The sequence below is a fragment of the Ambystoma mexicanum genome, chromosome 4q (assembly GCF_040938575.1).
Source record: "Ambystoma mexicanum isolate Mex_15411 chromosome 4q, UKY_AmexF1_1, whole genome shotgun sequence".
Lineage (NCBI taxonomy): Eukaryota > Metazoa > Chordata > Amphibia > Caudata > Ambystomatidae > Ambystoma > Ambystoma mexicanum.
In genome coordinates, this window is record NC_090928.1 from 524095255 (window position 1) to 524113382 (window position 18128).

The 18128-nt window shown below is 45.6% G+C and overlaps 1 protein-coding gene across 1 annotated transcript in view; it reads right to left on the bottom strand.

Annotated features, from left to right (window-relative positions):
- CFAP61 (cilia and flagella associated protein 61) overlaps window positions 1-18128 on the bottom strand; it is a 2971729-nt gene that overhangs the window by 1852064 nt on the left and 1101537 nt on the right. Inside the window, exon 14 of the mRNA XM_069608074.1 lies at window positions 13213-13339. Coding sequence (XP_069464175.1) covers window positions 13213-13339 — 127 coding nt within the window. The remainder of the gene's footprint in view (window positions 1-13212; window positions 13340-18128) is intronic.

Consider the following 18128-nt stretch of genomic DNA (forward strand, 5'->3'; position numbering starts at 1 on the left):
CAGTACCTATAATTTCCGAACAAAGGATTCTTGACATGACTACTCTACAGACACTAGAGGACATTCAGGTAAAGATCCAGCAACTCTTTGATCCTACAGCCCTGCAGGACTGGGTAAAGAAAGGCCCGGACTACTCTGTCACCAATGATCTGCCTTATTACCAAGGGCGGCTATTTCTGCCACACAAGGAACTACAAGAGCTAGTCATTTCCCGTTATCATGATACCCTAATGGACGGGCACCTAGGTATTGCAAAAACTGAAGCTAAACTTAAAAGACAATTCTGGTGGCCCACCTGGAGAAAGGATATTAAATCATTTGTGATGTCTTGTGGCATTTGCGCCCAAAACAAAAGTAAAAAGGAAAAAACAGGTGGACTCTTACAACCTTTAGACATTCCGCCTACACCATGGCACACCTTATCGTTAGACTTTATTACCGATCTACCTCCTTGTAATGGGTTTAACACCATTCTAGTTATTGTTGATCTTTTTTCCAAGATGGGCCACTTTATTCCTTTAAAAGGACTACATTCTGCCTCAATCCTGGCCAAGGAATTCCTCTAAAACATTGTTCGCATACATGGATTTCCGTCCGTGTTGGTCTCTGACCGGGGCAGTCAATTCATTTCACATTTTTGGAAAAAATGCTGTCAATTGGCGCAAATCGATGTGAGGTCATCGACCAGTCACCACCCCCAGACTGATGGTCAAACGGAGAGGACCAACCAGACTCTCGAACAATACCTGTGTTGTATGTTACATCATACGGAGAGTAATTGGAAAGACATTCTTTGGATCGCCGAATATGCATACAATAATTCTGTATACTCTGGAACGGGACAAAGCCCCTTTTATACCCTATATGGGCAGCATCCTCGAACCTCAGACCTTGACTCACCCCAAGACTTAGAAATGCCTGCAGTGGACCATCTGCACGCTACGATTACACACGCCTTTAAGGAACCAACTACACATTTAAAACAGGCGAAAGAAAAATACAAGAAAGATGCTGATCGGCATAGAAGTGATTCTCCACAATACCAAATAGGGGACCAAGTATGGTTAGCCACAAAACATATACCTCTAAAGGGAACACAGACTTTTAACCCCAGATATTTGGGACCTTACTCTATTAAGGCCATTATCAACACGGTGGCTGTCAAGTTGGACTTACCTGCTAATATGCGAATTCATCCCGTCTTTCATGTGTCACTTTTGAAGCCAGTACAACCAGGGACAAGACTAACCAAGCCACCAGACCCCATCCTTGTAGACGGAGAATCCGAATTTGAAGTTAAGAACATCCTGGACTCCAAGCTGATAAAGTCAAAACTTTTTTATTTGATCGACTGGAAAGGTTACGGACCACAGGAAAGGTCATGGGAACCTAGTGACCATGTTCATGCACCCCGATTGGTGAAAAAATTCCACCGAAAGTTCCCAGACAAACCGAAACCACAGGGAAGAATGACTTTAGGAGGGGCCTTGGGGGGGTGGGGGGGAAATACTGTCATGATGCCTACCCCCGGGGAACCAGACCAAGTCCAGCAACCCCGGAAGAAGGCATCAAGTTACCCCAAGCAAGCCCAACAACCCCCGCTAGGGGCTATTTGGGTGCAGTCCTGGCGCCTATGGCACCAGGCTCATATGGAGAGTCAGTCCTGGTGCCATAGGCGCCAGGCTCATAGATTAAAACTTACCTGATGCAGACCATGCTGCAAGAGCTCCAAGCCAAACGAGGCTTGGAAGGGACTATTTTACCTAGGGACTATTTTTTTACTCGGGTGGGGCTGGGGAGGAATACTTACCTGGGACTACTTTGGGGGCTATTTAAACCACGCCCGAAGAGCAGCACACGCTTCGCGTTATTCTGCATCCAGCAGCGTAACGCTCACCGTGCCTGAAAGTCTGCATCCAGTCTTCTGCCACGCCCGCCTCGAGTTTGGAGCTCCTAGAAAAAGGGAGAAAGAAGGAGAAAAGGTTAGAACAAGAGCAATACCTTGGATCGTTACCTGAATACCCGATCCATCGCGCCTTCGAGCTGGAAGAAAGAAGTTATTTTATGCGCGTCGCCTCGCCTGCTGCAGCGCCGCGCTGAACTCACCGGCCTTCGCAGCATCTTCACATTTCACTGCATCCTCCTGCACGTTACCGCCGCACTCCGGCACCTAAGGAGAAGACAAGAACAGCAAGGTGAGCCAAGGGAATACACAGAGTAATACCTCCCATAGACTTACCTGATTTTACCACCGGGGGTACTATTCTTCTTCACGGGTCGCCGCAGCTTCCACTGCATCCTAGCCAAACCCCGGCCCCTAAGGGGAAACAAAAGGACAGCAAGGTGAAACAAGGGACTAACAAGGGGAACCCTCCTCACCACAAAAGACTTACCTAATTTTACGGCCGGAGGCATTATTCCCCAAGACTTCATACTTTCTCTCAGCACCTGAATAAGGGAGAAAGCACAGGTTACATATGGACATTATTTTATCGAACTGTGTTGGATAATACAAATCCTTACCAGAACATTAACGGTTGCCACGAGGAACTCTTCAGTAGGGTCAAGCTGCAACCTGCAAGGCATCGGACAAGAGTGAAAGTCAGGCATTTGAACTCTTACGAACTACATACGTACGGCGTCTTACCGGCAATATCGGAGTCAATATTGTCCTGGAACTGCCCAATTCCTTCGAGCCAGTGAAGCAACTGGTTATCTACGCGCCCCTGCGCTCAATGCAGGATGGAGAGCTCATCTTTTCAAATCATCAGGTGAGACTATAAGAGGGAACATCCAAGGTGATCAGTGGGGAGAACAGCGGGGTGGGGGGATTTACGCTCAACTCCACGGGTGGTTAATTCCCTTTCTCCACTTGCAGAAGAATATTCCTACGGGCCAAGCAAACAAAGCCAGGTGGGCCAGTCTAGTCCGTCATCTCGGCCCTACGCGTCACATTGGTGGAGACCGCAGCAGTCCAGTCCAGATCGACGCCTCTGTGGGAGCCAGGTGAGCGTAACAGGTACTACTCTCTCCACTGTAGCAGGGGATTTTCTTCTACAGAAGGTAGGTTTTATACATAACAATCCTATGGGTGGAAGGTTATCTATAGGTGTTGCTATATACTCTTGGGAGGGTGTGAGTTGTCTCCATCTTGGGACTTTATGATCCCACTGCTGATCCATTTGTATGAGTCAGAAGAAAGAGACGTACACACTGAGGACATGGTGTACGATATTTTATTAAAGTATACCTATAAGGTCTAACTTTCCCTATTTCTATGGGTGTTCCCTACCTATGTTACTAACTAATGTGCTTGTTAGTCAGTCGTGAACATCCAAAGAAATAAGTCTGCTCCAAAACAACCCCAACTGACCCTACCACTATGAAAAGTAACTTAAGTCAGTATAATGACTCCCTTCTCCTGAGGGTACTTCCAGTTCCAGTCCTTAGAGTGCCCTCTAATACACAACCCGCTGTAAGACTCACCGACTATGGAAGGATTCTCAGGCAAGTACACAAAAAAGCTTTCTTCACAATAACCCCGAGACTATGATGTGATATAAGGGAGTAGTTTCTTACCTGTAACTCCATTTCTCCAGCATTGGTATCTTTCATGGATTCAGATGCTTAGAATATTCCCCGTCGTCAGACTGGGAACCCTCGGTACACATATATAGTCGTTTCCTATAGGAAAAAACTTCCGACACTTGTGTGTCCTATCCACATCTACGTCCTCCCCGAGGACGTCCACGCATGCCCCATAGGACGTAATGGTATAAAAGCCCCGCCCCCGCGGGTCCCGTCAGATTTCGACCCCTCCAAAGAAGAAAGGGGGAAACCTGTTTATGCACATATCTTGCACCTTGCATTTCGGGGAGGCTGGTGGGCGCATGTGAATCCATGAAAGATACCAATGCTGGAGAAATGGAGTTACAGGTAAGAAACTACTCCCTTCTCCAGCATTGGATCTTTCATGTATTCACATGCTTAGAATAGATTGTATAGCAGTATCCTAAAAGAAGGAGGTGAGAATGCAATGCAACATACACCGCAAAAACACCCCAAAACCTAATTATATAGGCACATAAGCAGCAACATATTTTCCGATATATACATATTCATCATACATACATATATATATATATATATATTTATACTCAAAACCTACACACTAAAGAACCAGTATAGACAAGGCAAAAGACAAAAGCTTCACCGTTTTTGGCTTACCTCATTGAAACAGATGGCGCAGAACTGCCCTTCCCATCTGTACTTCATCCGCATGCTGCCTTTCCAGGCAGTAATGGCGTGTGAACGTGTGTGGGACTGACCATGCCGCCGCCTGGCAGATGTCTGTCAGAGGAATTCCTGCCCACAGCGCCGCGGAGGAGGCTGTCGATCTCGTGGAATGGGCTCTAGGGTGCCCTTGTAGGGGTCTCCCGGCCTTGGAGTGACTAAAAGCAATTGCCGACGAGACCCATCGGGCCAGTCCTTGCTTGGAGATTGCCCTTCCTCTCGTCAACGGACCATATGCAATGAACAGCTGTCTGGTAGTTCTGAGTTCCTGCGTTCTTTGCAGATAAAACTTTAACGCTCTTTTCACATCGAGCGTATGAAGAGCCTTTTCCGCCGTTGACGACGGGGTCGCAAAGAAAGTAGGGAGAGCAATGGTCGAGTGCTTGTGATAGACCGACGGTACTTTCGGGATGAAAGTAGGATTAGTTGATAGTATCACTTTATCTTTAAAGAATCTCATATATGGAGGGTCTATGACTAATGCCTGTAATTCCGACACTCTTCTAGCTGACGTAATGGCAATTAAGAAAGCCAGCTTTCACGATAGGAACTGCATGGATGAAGAGGACATTGGTTCGAAAGGAGGTTTCATTAAAGCCGCCAACACCACATTTAGACTCCACGACGGTGGGAACCGCTTCGTGGGGGGAAAAGTTCTAAAGAGACCCCTCATGAAATGTTTTACCAGTCTGTCGCTGAATAACGGTGCGGAATGTCTCCTTCTCGTGAACCTTGAGATGGCCGCCAGGTGCACCTTGATGGATGACGAGGATAGCCCACTCTCTGCTAGGTGCAGAAGATACGGTAAAATTTGGTCAGGAGTTACTTCCCCAGGCCGAATTTTGTGCTGTGTTTGCCACCACATACAGAACCTTCGCCACTTGCATATGTATGACTTGTTAGTGGAAGAAGCCCTAGCCGCCTGTAGAATTTTTTGGCAATCCGACGAGACTTTCAAATTGCCAAATTCTGAAAAGTCAGGAGCCATGCCGTCAGGTTGAGGCTGTCCGGATTGTGATGCCACACCGTTCCCTTGTCCCTGGATAGGAGATTCGGAACTTTCTGGAAAGTTATCGGAAAACCACGGTTGTCTCGGCCAATACGGTGCCACCAGAATGACCCGGCATTTGTATCTGCGAATCCACTGTATTGTCCTCCGTATAAGGGGAAATGGAGGGAAGGCGTACAGGAACTTGTCTGTCCACGGAAATGAGAACGCTTCCCCTAGGGATCCTTTCCGAGGCCATCTGCTTGCGAACTGCTCGCATTTCTTGTTTTCTTTCGTTGCCAAGAGATTGACTGAGGGGTGACCCCACCTTTTGAAGATTCTTTGCAGCTGAATGGTGTCCATCTCCCACTCGTGTATCTGAGCCATGCTCCTGCTCAGGGAATCCGCTTGTACGTTCTTCACTCCTGGGAGATGGTGAGCCACTATAGATATGTTGTGTTTCAAAGCCCAATGCCATACCTTTTGAGCCTCCACAGAAAGGGTCCTGGATCTCGTGCCTCCTTGTTTTATCAAGTAGAACATGGCTGTCGTGTTGTCTGTCAGCACTCTCACTCTCGACCCCTTGATATGCGGGAGGAATGATTTCAAGGCCCATCTCACTGCCCTCAGTTCCAGTACATTGACATGTAGGCGTGATTCGGTGGGAGACCATCTGCCCTGGGTTTGGTGGTTGTCCATGTGTGCTCCCCAGCCCGTCAGGGATGCGTCCGTGATGATGGTATTCTGAAATTCGGGTTCTTGTAGAGGAACCCCTCTGTCCAGGTTGTGAAAGCTTTTCCACCATTGGAGGGCTCGGATGATTTCGTCGTCGTCGATGGTTAGCCTGTCCGACCACCGACCCGTGGACTGCTTCCATCTGTCCGCTAGGAATTCCTGAAGCGGCCTCATGAACAATCGACAGTTGGCTACTAGATGGATGCAGGAAGCCATGGAACCTAGGATCGCCACATACTTTCTCACTGAGAGTGTGCCATGTAGACGTAGTTGACTCGTCAGCCGATTGATCTTTGACATTCTGTCTAGGGAAGGCTTCACTATTCCCGACTGGGTTTCGAATTGAGCTCCCAAGAACTTTAAGTTTTTTGATGGCCTTAGAGAGGACTTTTCGAAGTTCACTGCGAACCCCAGTCGTTGCAGAAGCTGTAAGGTAGCCTGTACGCTGTCGTTGGTCAACGCCGAGGAGGATCCCCTCACCAGCCAGTCGTCGAAGTACGGGTATACATGATGCCCTTTCTTTCTCAGCCAGGCTGCCACGGGCACCAAACATTTTGTGAACGTTCTTGGGGAGGATTTGAGACCAAACGGGAGCACTGCGAATTGGTAGTGTGTCTGACCTACCATGAACCTCAGAAACTTCCTGTGTTTTTGACACATAGGGATGTGGAAGTACGCGTCCTGCAGATCTAGAGATGCCAAAAAATCTCCCACTTGAACAGACCTGATCACTTCCTGCAGCGTGAGCATTTTGAATTTCTGGTTCTGTAAGGTCTCGTTGAGGTCGCGTAGGTCGAGAATGGGACGCCATTTTCCGTTCGGCTTTTTTACCACAAAACACTGCGAGTATACCCCTTGGCCTTTCTGCGATGCAGGGACTAACTCTATGGCACCTTTCTGTAACATAAGTGCTACTTCCTGCAGCAAATTGTCCAGATGTGGTTGGGGTAGGGGTATAGGTGGACACTTTGGAGGTTTGCATTTGAATAGTAGAGAATGTCCGTACCTCACTGTGTCCAACACCCACTGATCTGATGTGATGTTTTCCCATTCTTTGACGCAGCTTGACACTCTTCCTCCCAGAACGGTGCGCTTTCCGTCATTGCTGGTCTTTCTGTTTGCTCGTCGACGACGAATAGGTCGGTCGTCTCTTGGATGACTGGAGGTTTCTGCGCTGGCTTGAGTTTTGAGAGGCGCGTCTATATCCTTGGTAAGGGTACGCCGATCTGCCGAAGGATCTATCCCTGGGTGTAGAAAATCTTGAGTTGCCAGATGCCCCTCTAAAGGGACGAAAGGATCGAAAGTGTTTACCACCCTGAAGAGCACCCAACGACCGTGCCGTATCCGAATCCTCCTTCATGCCCTTCAAGGCCTCATCCACCTTTTCTCCGAAAAGAAGGTCACCTTCGAAGGGCATGTCCAATACCTTATACTGCACCTCGGGTCTGAAGTTGGTGCACTTAAGCCAAGCCTGGCGTCTTAGAACAACTCTGTTGTTTATCTGCTTAAAACCCGAATCTGCCAGGTCCACCGCTATGTTAATAGCATGATTCGACGCCTCTTCGCCCTCTCGTACCAGAGACATCGCCGTTCTTCTATGTTCCTCCGGAAGGTGGTCCAGTATAGGGGCCGTATAGGGGCCAGTCTGTGCCACATCTCCCTGTCGTACCTGGCCACAATAGCCAGAGAGTTGGCTGATTTCACAGTTGCAGCACCCACGGAAAGCACCTTCTTACCAAACACGTCTTGGCGTCTTGCCTCATTATCCGGAGGGGTAGAACACTTGTATTGAGCCTTGGCTTTCCTCGTCGCCGCTGCCGACACCACTGAATCAGGTGTAGGTTGGGACGAAAGACACTTCGGGGTAGAGTCTGGCACTTTAAATTTCTTTTCAATGCGGCCTTTGACGGCCGGTTCAGAAAACGGGTGACGCATGGTTTGAACACCCTCTTTCCCGACATGATCTAAAATGGGTATTGAGAATATTGAGCGTCTATTCTAACCCATATGATCGAATAGAAAGCAGTCCTTTTTCTCCTCCTGCTGGGCCAGGCCAAACTCCTTACATGCTTTTTCCATCATTGAGTGAAAAGCGCCAATATCGTCTGGTGGCGATGGATGAGTGGGGCTCTTTGGTGTTTCCAGTTCCACATCCGAAACCCAGGATGGATCCCTAGATGGAGACAGGGAGATATCCGATGCTGACCCACGGTCAGGTAAAGAGTCCGAAAGCTCACCCTCCTCCTGGACTACTGGAGTCACCGGAATTCCACTCGTTTTGGTTGGACGGTTTGATGGGCCGGGTTCGTCGACGGGGGGTGTCGACGCCACAGGTGGAAGCCTTTCATCCAATGATTTTAGCAGCAAGTGTAAGGAGGACAGGACCTCCATGGACAGGGCCGATTGAGCGTTTGGAGTATTGGTAAATACCTGAGAGCAGGTTGCTCCTGATGGCGACTTGGCTCGTAGCCCAAGGTCTTCCGGGCCCGCAATCCTGAAACCGTTGTCTTCCTTCGAGGAAATCGACACTGCTTGTTCCTGCAGTAACGTGTCCGGCAACCCCATATCAAAAACTTCTGGTCTCCAGGCCAGAACTTCGGTCGACGAGGACATTGTCGCCGTCGTCATCGGGTTGATGACGGGGGAAACCAACTGCGTCAGAGGCAGTGAGGGCACTGACTGGTTCGTCGTCGTCGACGGTGGGCCTGCAGGTGGCTTAGGCGGTCCCGCCTTAACGGTGCTCTCCCTGCGTTTATCCGATTCTCTACTCGTGGCAGATCTATGAGGATCGCCCGAGGAGGATTTTGGCCTTTCCTTCCCTTGTTTTTTCGACGATGACGATGATGGTATCTTTTTTGAAGATTCTTTTGAAGACTCCTTGGAAGAGTGGCTTCGTGGAACATCCATTTCCACCGGTCGAGTCTTCTTCGCCGGTGGTTCCGACGAGGTTGAACGGCGCGGGGCTCCCGATGTTTTCGTCGAGGCGACACTGCGCACGGAGCCCACCTCCGACTGAGGGTATGCTCCCGCCCCGTCATTTAACCACAACACCAGCCGCCGATTCCGATCTTTCAGGATTTTCTGAGAAAAACCCTTACATATTTCACACTGGTCTGCGGAATGGTGAGGGTGGAGGCAATAAATACAATCTAGATGGCCGTCCCCCTCGTAAACCTTCTTCAATCCGCACGTGGCGCACGGGCGAAACAACGGTTTGCCCGACATTCTGGTAAGACCAAAAAAACCTTAGAGGCTCGTTCGGTCAACCCAGCGAGTAATTTCAACGATAGCCTAGAAAGTAGAGACTACGCGAGGAGATCCCACTATCTTTGGAGACGGTTGAAATCTGACGGGACCCGCGGGGGCGGGGCTTTTATACCATTACGTCCTATGGGGCATGCGTGGACGTCCTCGGGGAGGACGTAGATGTGGATAGGACACACAAGTGTTGGAAGTTTTTTCCTATAGGAAACGACTATATATGTGTACCGAGGGTTCCCAGTCTGACGACGGGGAATATTCTAAGCATGTGAATCCATGAAAGATGCAATGCTGGAGAATGTAATGAATATACGTCTCGAAGGAATGATTGCACAGCACCTTCTTAAATGAGCAGTAAAGATACAAAGGGGTACAATTAGCATTGGAGATAGATAAGACCCAATAACACCCCCAAGTTATTATATAGTACCAGATGTATTTCCAGAAGGAGTGTTGAGGGAATGGACCGGCACACCCGCAAAAACTAGAAATACAACAAGCAGGCGAGGCTATCTCAAACGGCATGAGGGTTGCCAGAGGGATAAATGAATCAAAAAAACAAAGTACTCACAACCCAGAAGGAAGTCTTGCAATAAATCCTAATCCAAGTCAGAAACTGTAACATGCAACAGGAAGATCGATGTAAAGAAAGTCAAATCGTAATCCAGAAACAGAAGTCAAGAAACGTTCCAGGTTCAATAGCAGTTCAAACAGAAAAATGGCGCAACAGCAGCGCAATGGTCAGGAAGGCAATTGTGAAGCACCGGAGGACTAGTCAGGGAGTCTTTTATGGAAACAAAGGTGCTGCGGGTCGTTTCGTGAGAGTCCTGCGTCAGGTAACATGGCGTATGTGATGACGTACACAGATACATGAAGGATGGCACCCTGGGACTTCTGTGGATTGTAGTTGCCTATTAGTCAATCGGCGCTGTAGCAGGCAACAGTTACCGAGTACAGCAGTGTCTGTCAAATCTGCAAATAGTTTCTTAGACTTCCTGGATCAGTCTCTTTAGTTCTTCAATTGGGCTATTGAGTTTCTCCCCTCTTTGTGAATCCATTCTGGGGATCACTTATAAGATCTTTTTGGCTTTTGGTCTCAGCGGATCCTGTGAAGGCAGGCTTTTCCTCCTGGGTAATTACACTTCAGATTGTTAAGTATACTTGATCTTGCATTTCTCTCAAATACCAGTTCATCAAAACTCTGGCTCATATATTTCTTTCTCTTTGGTATTGTATTCTTCTTGTATAGAGTATCGACTTGGTTTCCCCTTGTCCCAGGGAATTATTATCTCATTATTCTGCTTTTCAATAATCCTTTCTCTCCTTTAATAACATTTAGAGTTCATTGGCTTTTTAGTTAACTCTGTTTTGTATCTTCCACTGGGATGAGTTGTTGGTGCGATATAATGATTCCCTTGGGGCCTCCTGTATTTCCCCGTTACCTTCGTTCTTGAAGGAGAAAATCTTCAGGAGCCTGCTTCCTCTTGGACCTTCTCAATGGTCCTTGACCCCCGACGCCTTCTCTTCTCTGGCATCTCTCTCACACTGCCTCATTTCCTTGCAGTGTCCCGGTGCTTCCCTGCTCGAAAGCCCACCCCATGACCGTACAATGCTGGTGGCATCGGAAATGGTTTTCCTTCATGGTTTCGCCACCACCCTCCCCTGGGCTCCTTGCTTGTCGGTTTGCCAAGAAACGAGAGACCGCCAACCTAATGTCCTGAATCCTCTCCTTTTTGAGGAATACCCTGCCTAAGTAAGAGCTTCATCTGAAGCTTACAAACTTGATATCCTGAGTGGGGAGTACGCATGATTTCTTTAGATTGACCAAAAGACGAAGGTCTGATCCATCCAGGTCCGGCTTCTGCTTTGGATCCGGCGTAGCTGTGGCATTCCATTATGCAGCCGCAAGCGAGTTTGAAACTCGCAGGCTTTCTGATTTCCGTCTTCACCAGCTATTACGCAGCTTGGGGCTTTCCCAAGCTCGCGCATGAGTTCCTCTCTCTCCTCTCTCACTCCCTCTGAATGGAAGTACTTGTCCCAATAGATGGGACAATCTACTTTAAAGGGACATGTTATTTTTCCATGAGATAATGGCATCTATTATGAGTTTCTTCGTGCAGTCTGGGTACTTCAGAGATTCTGGTATTTTAAAATATCCCATGTATGCCATAGTATGTCCAGCTATAGAGAGTTCCTCATGGGACCGGGAGTCCTTGTCCCCTAAGTGGGAGTCTCTCCTGATGAGGTCCCACTTGCCTCTTCCCCTAGGGAGGGTATTGTGGAGAGGGCCCACCTCCCTAGCCTCACATGGGGTGCTCCCCCTTGGGCAGAAGGGACGAATTCCTTACATTTGTCACAGTATGCTGTATGTTTCTGGTAAGGTCGCTTAGGGCCGGGAGGATAGTTCAGGGGCAACATGCTCATCTTGGAAGCAAGACGACGCTTACAAACTGGTTCTTCGGTATTAGGTGCGTTATAAATAAACAATTATATATGTATAATTAGTAACAGGCCACCTCTATTCTTCAGCACACCTGGTGGGCGCACTAGATACTACCATGCACTGACATCACCAGGTCAGTAAGGAGGTGGCACTGGGGATGCCTCACAGACCTCGATGACAGAGAAGAAGCTGTGTGGAGTAGCAAGAGTGCATGCGGAGCGCCATGCGAAATGGTGGCAGCGACAGGCAACACAACGTTTTGTGTCTCTTTTTGCCGAGGGGTTCAGAATGCAGGGAATGTTGGGTGTTGAACAATCTGAAGGCTCTACAGATTCCTATACCCCAAAGATTGACCAATCTGAAGACGGCACAGATTGTCTCAGGAGGATAGCTCAGCTGCAACACGCTCGCCTTGGAAGCAAGAAGACACAGCAACACAGATTTGATCCCAGAGTCTGTGCTTAGAAACTCCTGGGTATTAAGCGCATTATTATTATTATTTATTTATTTATTTGCATTTATCAAGCACACTTGCAGCCCATAAGGCATCGAGGCGCTGTTACAGAGGCTAAGAAAACTTAAAATTACAGGCTGGTGCCCAGTGGGCTCATGGTTACACAGTAGCAAGCACATATGCAGGAAATGGCTGACATTATAAATAACCAATTACACCACATTCCAGGGTTATAATAGTATATAGACTAAACAGTTATCAATGATATTCATATTAATGCAAGGCTAGCAGCAACATGTCGACTACATACGAGTGGTACATTCTTTATTCCATTATGCAGCTGAACAGCAATGGTTGCTTTCAAACGCGGTGGTGCAGGAGTGGTCGTAGTGTACGAAAAGAAGTAGTGGAGCTATGTTCCCTGCTGGCCTGCACCCACTCCCCACAACGCCCATTGCCACGACCCCTCCCACACACAATACACCCCCAAACACGTGCACCTGCTGTTTAAGGGAACGTTCAGTGCATTGCACTGAAAGTGAAGGTTTCAACTTCTTCCTACACTTTTATTTTAAAACGAAATCATTCAGGAACGGGTTCTTTTTAAAATAAAAGTATAGGAGCTGTAAAAGGTAATTTAAAAATTTAGAGGAGCACCGCTCCCGACCGCTCCCGCTTACTTAGACCACTGGAACAGACCACTTTTTAGATGTCACCTCACCCTCAAAATGACTTTTATACAAGTAGAAAACAAAATGATACAGAGTAAAACATTGGCAGCATTCACAATGTATCAATAACTTGGCAAACAGCTCATCATTGAGTACTGGAATCAACATGCTGTTTGTGCTTGGTCTTCCTGTCCTTTTAACATGCGATTCTGTGGGATCTCTTACCGGAAAACATGCTCATGGGGAATCGAACATAAAGCATTATCACACAATAGGTGTCCTTGATCACGAGCACTAACGGTAAAGATGCTGGAACCATTGTCACAAAGAATATGTAAAATAGACCAATGGCTGCTTTTGTACTTACGGGATCTCTGCGAGCTTGATTGTAGATCGTGATAGCATTTAACATACTTTCATGGAGATCCAAGGTTTTGACAAGTGATTCAATAGCCGGAAAATCACTGGATTTTGCAGGCCTTACATTTATCGAGCTGAATGATTAAGCAAAATATAAATGAGAAGAACATCAACCAGAAAGAATCATAACATCAATAGTCATCCAATAAAAGAAGTCAACATCCAGAAGTGAATTTACTTCACTAAAGACTAAACATCTCCATTTAAATATCTTCCAAAACGCCAGCAAACATGTTATACATCTCTTACGTTTCATTCCATTGTTGAAAACTGTGCTCCTTTGATAGTCACATAAGCTGAAAGGTTGGCCGGGCAAGCATTCTATAAGTATCTAGGCAGGGGGTAGGGCAAGATTAGTTTGCTGCAGATCGTACTGCAACATACAGAATTGTAGATTGGTGGATAGGTACTAACGGCAGGAATGTTCCACACTGTAGTTGAGAAGTCCGCCCTCACTCACAAGGCATCTACAGTTTTGTTTTGTGCACGGCAGGCTTTGCTGCTGCAGCATGGGAAACCCACCAGTATTCTGAGGCAAGCTGAGTTCCTCCTATTGTTGAACAGTGACAGCTGCCTATTTCACCAAGAGAAGCTGCTCTTTAGTGAAGAGATCATGAAGTGATGTTAAAGGTGAGGCTGAAGTGAAGAAACTGAGCTTTGAGGAAGCATCTGAAAGTGTGATTATAATGAAAGCATTCCCCCTATTGTGATATCACAACACTGCACACTGCTTTTGGTGAAAACGTTTTGTGACATCAGAGCAGTGAACAACTGTATATGGATAACTATCAACCCCACAAATATATTCCACCAAGGGGTTCTGAGAGTCCTCTCACAGACAAGAGCAGAGATTAAGTTGTCTGTGATATCACTCAAAACCGCATTGTGCAATGAAAATCGTAATGTGCCCATCAACAAAGTCGCATGTGTGTGGCCCCTCTGCACCCTTTCCTAATCCTGCACTGTCAACATTGTGAGAAACCTGAAGGCATCCCCCTAGCTAGTCCCCGGGGATCTGTCATCCAGGTGGCCAGCACACAGCCATCGCTATTGGATCCAGGTCCTGGGGTGAACGAGTGAGGGAGGATCACCTGGATGGGGAGTCCTTGGGTCGTAGGAGTGGGACACCGATGGTTGAAAAGCAGTATCCCCCTTCTTTAAACACCCTTTCCCCATCCTACCACGTAGGACATTCAAAACCACTATGCAAAGTACGTAGTGTAATAGAGAATTGGAGGCTGGCTGTATGTTCTCAAGTTATTTTATTCATTAATAACAGGAGTAATTATTAAGTTAAGTGCAAGAGATAAAACATCCACCAGCCCCGGTGGAATGCTGGCTCCCACTGTCACCCTTCGAATCCCCAGCTGTAGAATGTAAACATTACATTCCAAACAATGACATCACAACAGACTGGCTCACACACACACTCATCCAAACCAGATCACTACACACTATACCCCCCTTTTTCCGACACAAACACTTTGCATGACACACTAGAGAATGGACTAACACCAGAGCAGTTTATCTGACGTGTCCCAATATAAGGGTCAGGCAAAGTCAGGCAATTGCTGGTCAGTGCTGGTCCTATCTCAATTCAGTATGTCTATATCCCAACCTTGTTGGAGTGGCATTACTCATTGACCAGCACCCAACACACTGAACCTTTACATTAAATCCAAAATCAACCTCCTTACAACCAAACGTGCAACTACCTTAGTGTTCAATCAGAAGAAGCAACAAGCATTCTAGGTTTAATAAAAGCTACAGAAAGGTCTATTCCAGCATCCGAAAACCTAGAAAGACTAGTTAATAACCTAGAAAACATTCCCACTCCCCACCTCCCTTCCTTATCTATGTCTTAGCTTTTGAAATGTTGTCAGGCCCAGTACGATAGTTAATTTCACATCCTTACTGTTCATGGCCTGTAAGAATGTCATTATATTTTCCCTTGTTCCCTGCCTTGCCTTGAAGCATTTTGAAACACATTGTGTATAGGCGCTATATAAATAAACTATCATATCATCACATCATATATCATATCGGATCATATCAAATCATATCATATTATAAGAAAGGAAATTGATCAGAAACTTCATGCCTCCACTTTAGTGCAGTATTATAAATCAAAAAGGATCCCACATGGCCTTAGAGTTTATCTCAGACCCACACTTTGCAACTAAAGTAGTGAATTCTTACAAAAATGTGAACGTATACTCAATAAATGTTCACTTGACCGTATACGTTTAACAATAGAAGAACTGGCGTCTTGATTCAGAGATTGCAGAACTGAAACACCAATTGAGAAATATCCTGTCCCAAGACGAACTTAAGAAAATCTTAAGAGGACACTAACACAAAACTAGACCCTTAAAAAAAAGAGATATTGAATAGAGAAAAATCAGAAAATTTTGCAGAGACACACAAGACTACTCGAGAGAACACTGTATTCACGTGGCAAGAATATTATCAACAGAACCAACAATAGAGAAAGAATACACCTAATTAACCACCAAGAAGAGATAGTAAAAGCACTGCGCCAACAAGCAATACCTCAAGTAGCAGTAAAGAATCAGTACCTACAAGACCAGAGATCCCTACGGTTTCCGCACAAAATATTCCTACTACAGAACCATTGATCCAACCAAATAATGACACACGTCCACCGCCAGCTTTTTTAGACGAAGGAAGATCAGGCGAGGAAACAAGAAAACTCAAGAGGGAAAAAGAAACCACCAACTTAGTAATCAATATATCTACTAAAATCTTGTCTAAACAACAAATTGACCTTCTCAGCTTGGGTCTATCCTTTGTGCCTACGAATAACTCAAGTATCTTTGAAGAAATAAATATTACTAAACTAACAAGAAAAATCTGACTGAAACTGTTTTTTGATTCAACGCTACCAATACAAGAAAGATTAGCCTTCGACACCCTTGAAATTAAAGCCAAAAGTACATTTAATCCGATAATTTGGAATTCTGCTTTAGATCTTGTCGAGACAAAGGGGGTGAAAGATCTTAAATCCATAAAATGTGTCGATATAAGAGGCCATACCCTATCTATGCATCAACATAAATTACTAAAACAATTGTCTGAAGATAGAACTATAAAAAAACCAAACCAGCTGATAAAGGTGGTGCCATCCTTGTCATGAACTCGATTTCTACAAAGAATGCCATCTGCAACTCTTGGAGGAGAGAAATACTTACATAACCTTGGATAATGATCCAACTACCGATATACAAAATATGATAGATCAAATTCTTAATAAAGCACTTACAGAAGAATGGATTACTGGTAAAACGATAAAACAAGAGATTTCTTGTTCAACAAAGCACCCATTACTCAGGTGTTTTATGGACTCCCCAAAATACACAAGCATAGTACAAATCCACCGTTTAGACCAATAGTTGCAGCCACCGAAAGCATTTTTGATCCCATAGCCAAATACCTACTGCAACCACTGGTACAAAACACCTCAACCTATTTGAGAGATACCACACACTTCTTGAGCGTTCTAAAGGACATCAAACACATTGCAACAACTGGACACTCTTCACCTTAGACGTCCAGAGCCTATACTCCTTGATACATCAAGGTGAAGGTCTCGAAGCCGTAGAATGGCTGTTACTACAGGAACAAAATTTTCAATCTAAAAAGAACTTTGCAATTGAATTTACCAAAATGATTCTTTACAACAACATTTTTAGTTATAACTAACAATTCTTCCTCCATATCTCTGGTATCTCAATGGGCTTGGCAATGGCACCAGTCTATGCTAATATTTTCATGTTTTCTTTTGAATCCGAACATATATTGACACATACCATCTGGTCGAATAAACTGGCACTGTGCAAAATGTATATCGACGATATCTTTTGGATATGGAGAGGACCCAAATAAGAACTCCCAACTTTTCTGAATTACCTCAACGGATGTAATCCAAGAATACAATTTAGAATAGAAATTGAAACTCCATCTATACACTTCCTCAGTGTCAATATCATACCTACTAATAATGTGCTTAACACCATGATTTATCGAAAACCAACAGATGTCAATAACAGTTTGCACTACACCAGCTACCATACGCAGCATCTTAGAAATAATCTTCGTTTCAGTCAACTACTCAGATTGAGAAGAATTATCTCTGACAAACCCAATACAATGAATCAGCGGGGGGACAAACACAATGATTCAGGCATAGAGGTTTTTCTGAACATGTGCTTAGTAATACAATGAACAAGAGCAATGCACAAGATCGAGCTAGCCTACTGATGAAGACCAATAAAAAGAATGAAGATCCCCCACTGATCTACTTGACACGATTTTCAAAACAAAGCATGCAGATCACACGCATTCTCAATAAGAATGGGAAAATTACCAAATTAGATCCTCAACTATGCAAGTTATTTCCTAAACCACCTTTAACGGCAAACATGAGAGGATGACAATTTAAAGACTGCCCAGTGAAAGCCGAAAGGTCAGACAACCGAAAACAACTGTTTATGAACAAATCAAAGTATGGCACCTTCCCATGCTGCCATTGCAACAATGTGCAAAAAGGAGACATCATTAGATACCCCCATACAGGTCAAAAAGTAAATCTCTGACAATATGCCACATGCAATAGCAAATTTGTCATATATGGCCTCATCTGCCCATGTGGTCAATACTATGTGGTGCAGACAATGCATAAAAACAGAGAAAGATTGCCTGGACATAAATCGAACATCAGAACCAAGAATCTTGGGACTCATTTATTGGACCTCAGTGAGAATGCAGGAGAGGGGTTTGATGGATTCAGATTTGTGTTGGGGTTGTACTCGTTCCATGTTGTGGGAATGTGAACGGGTGCTT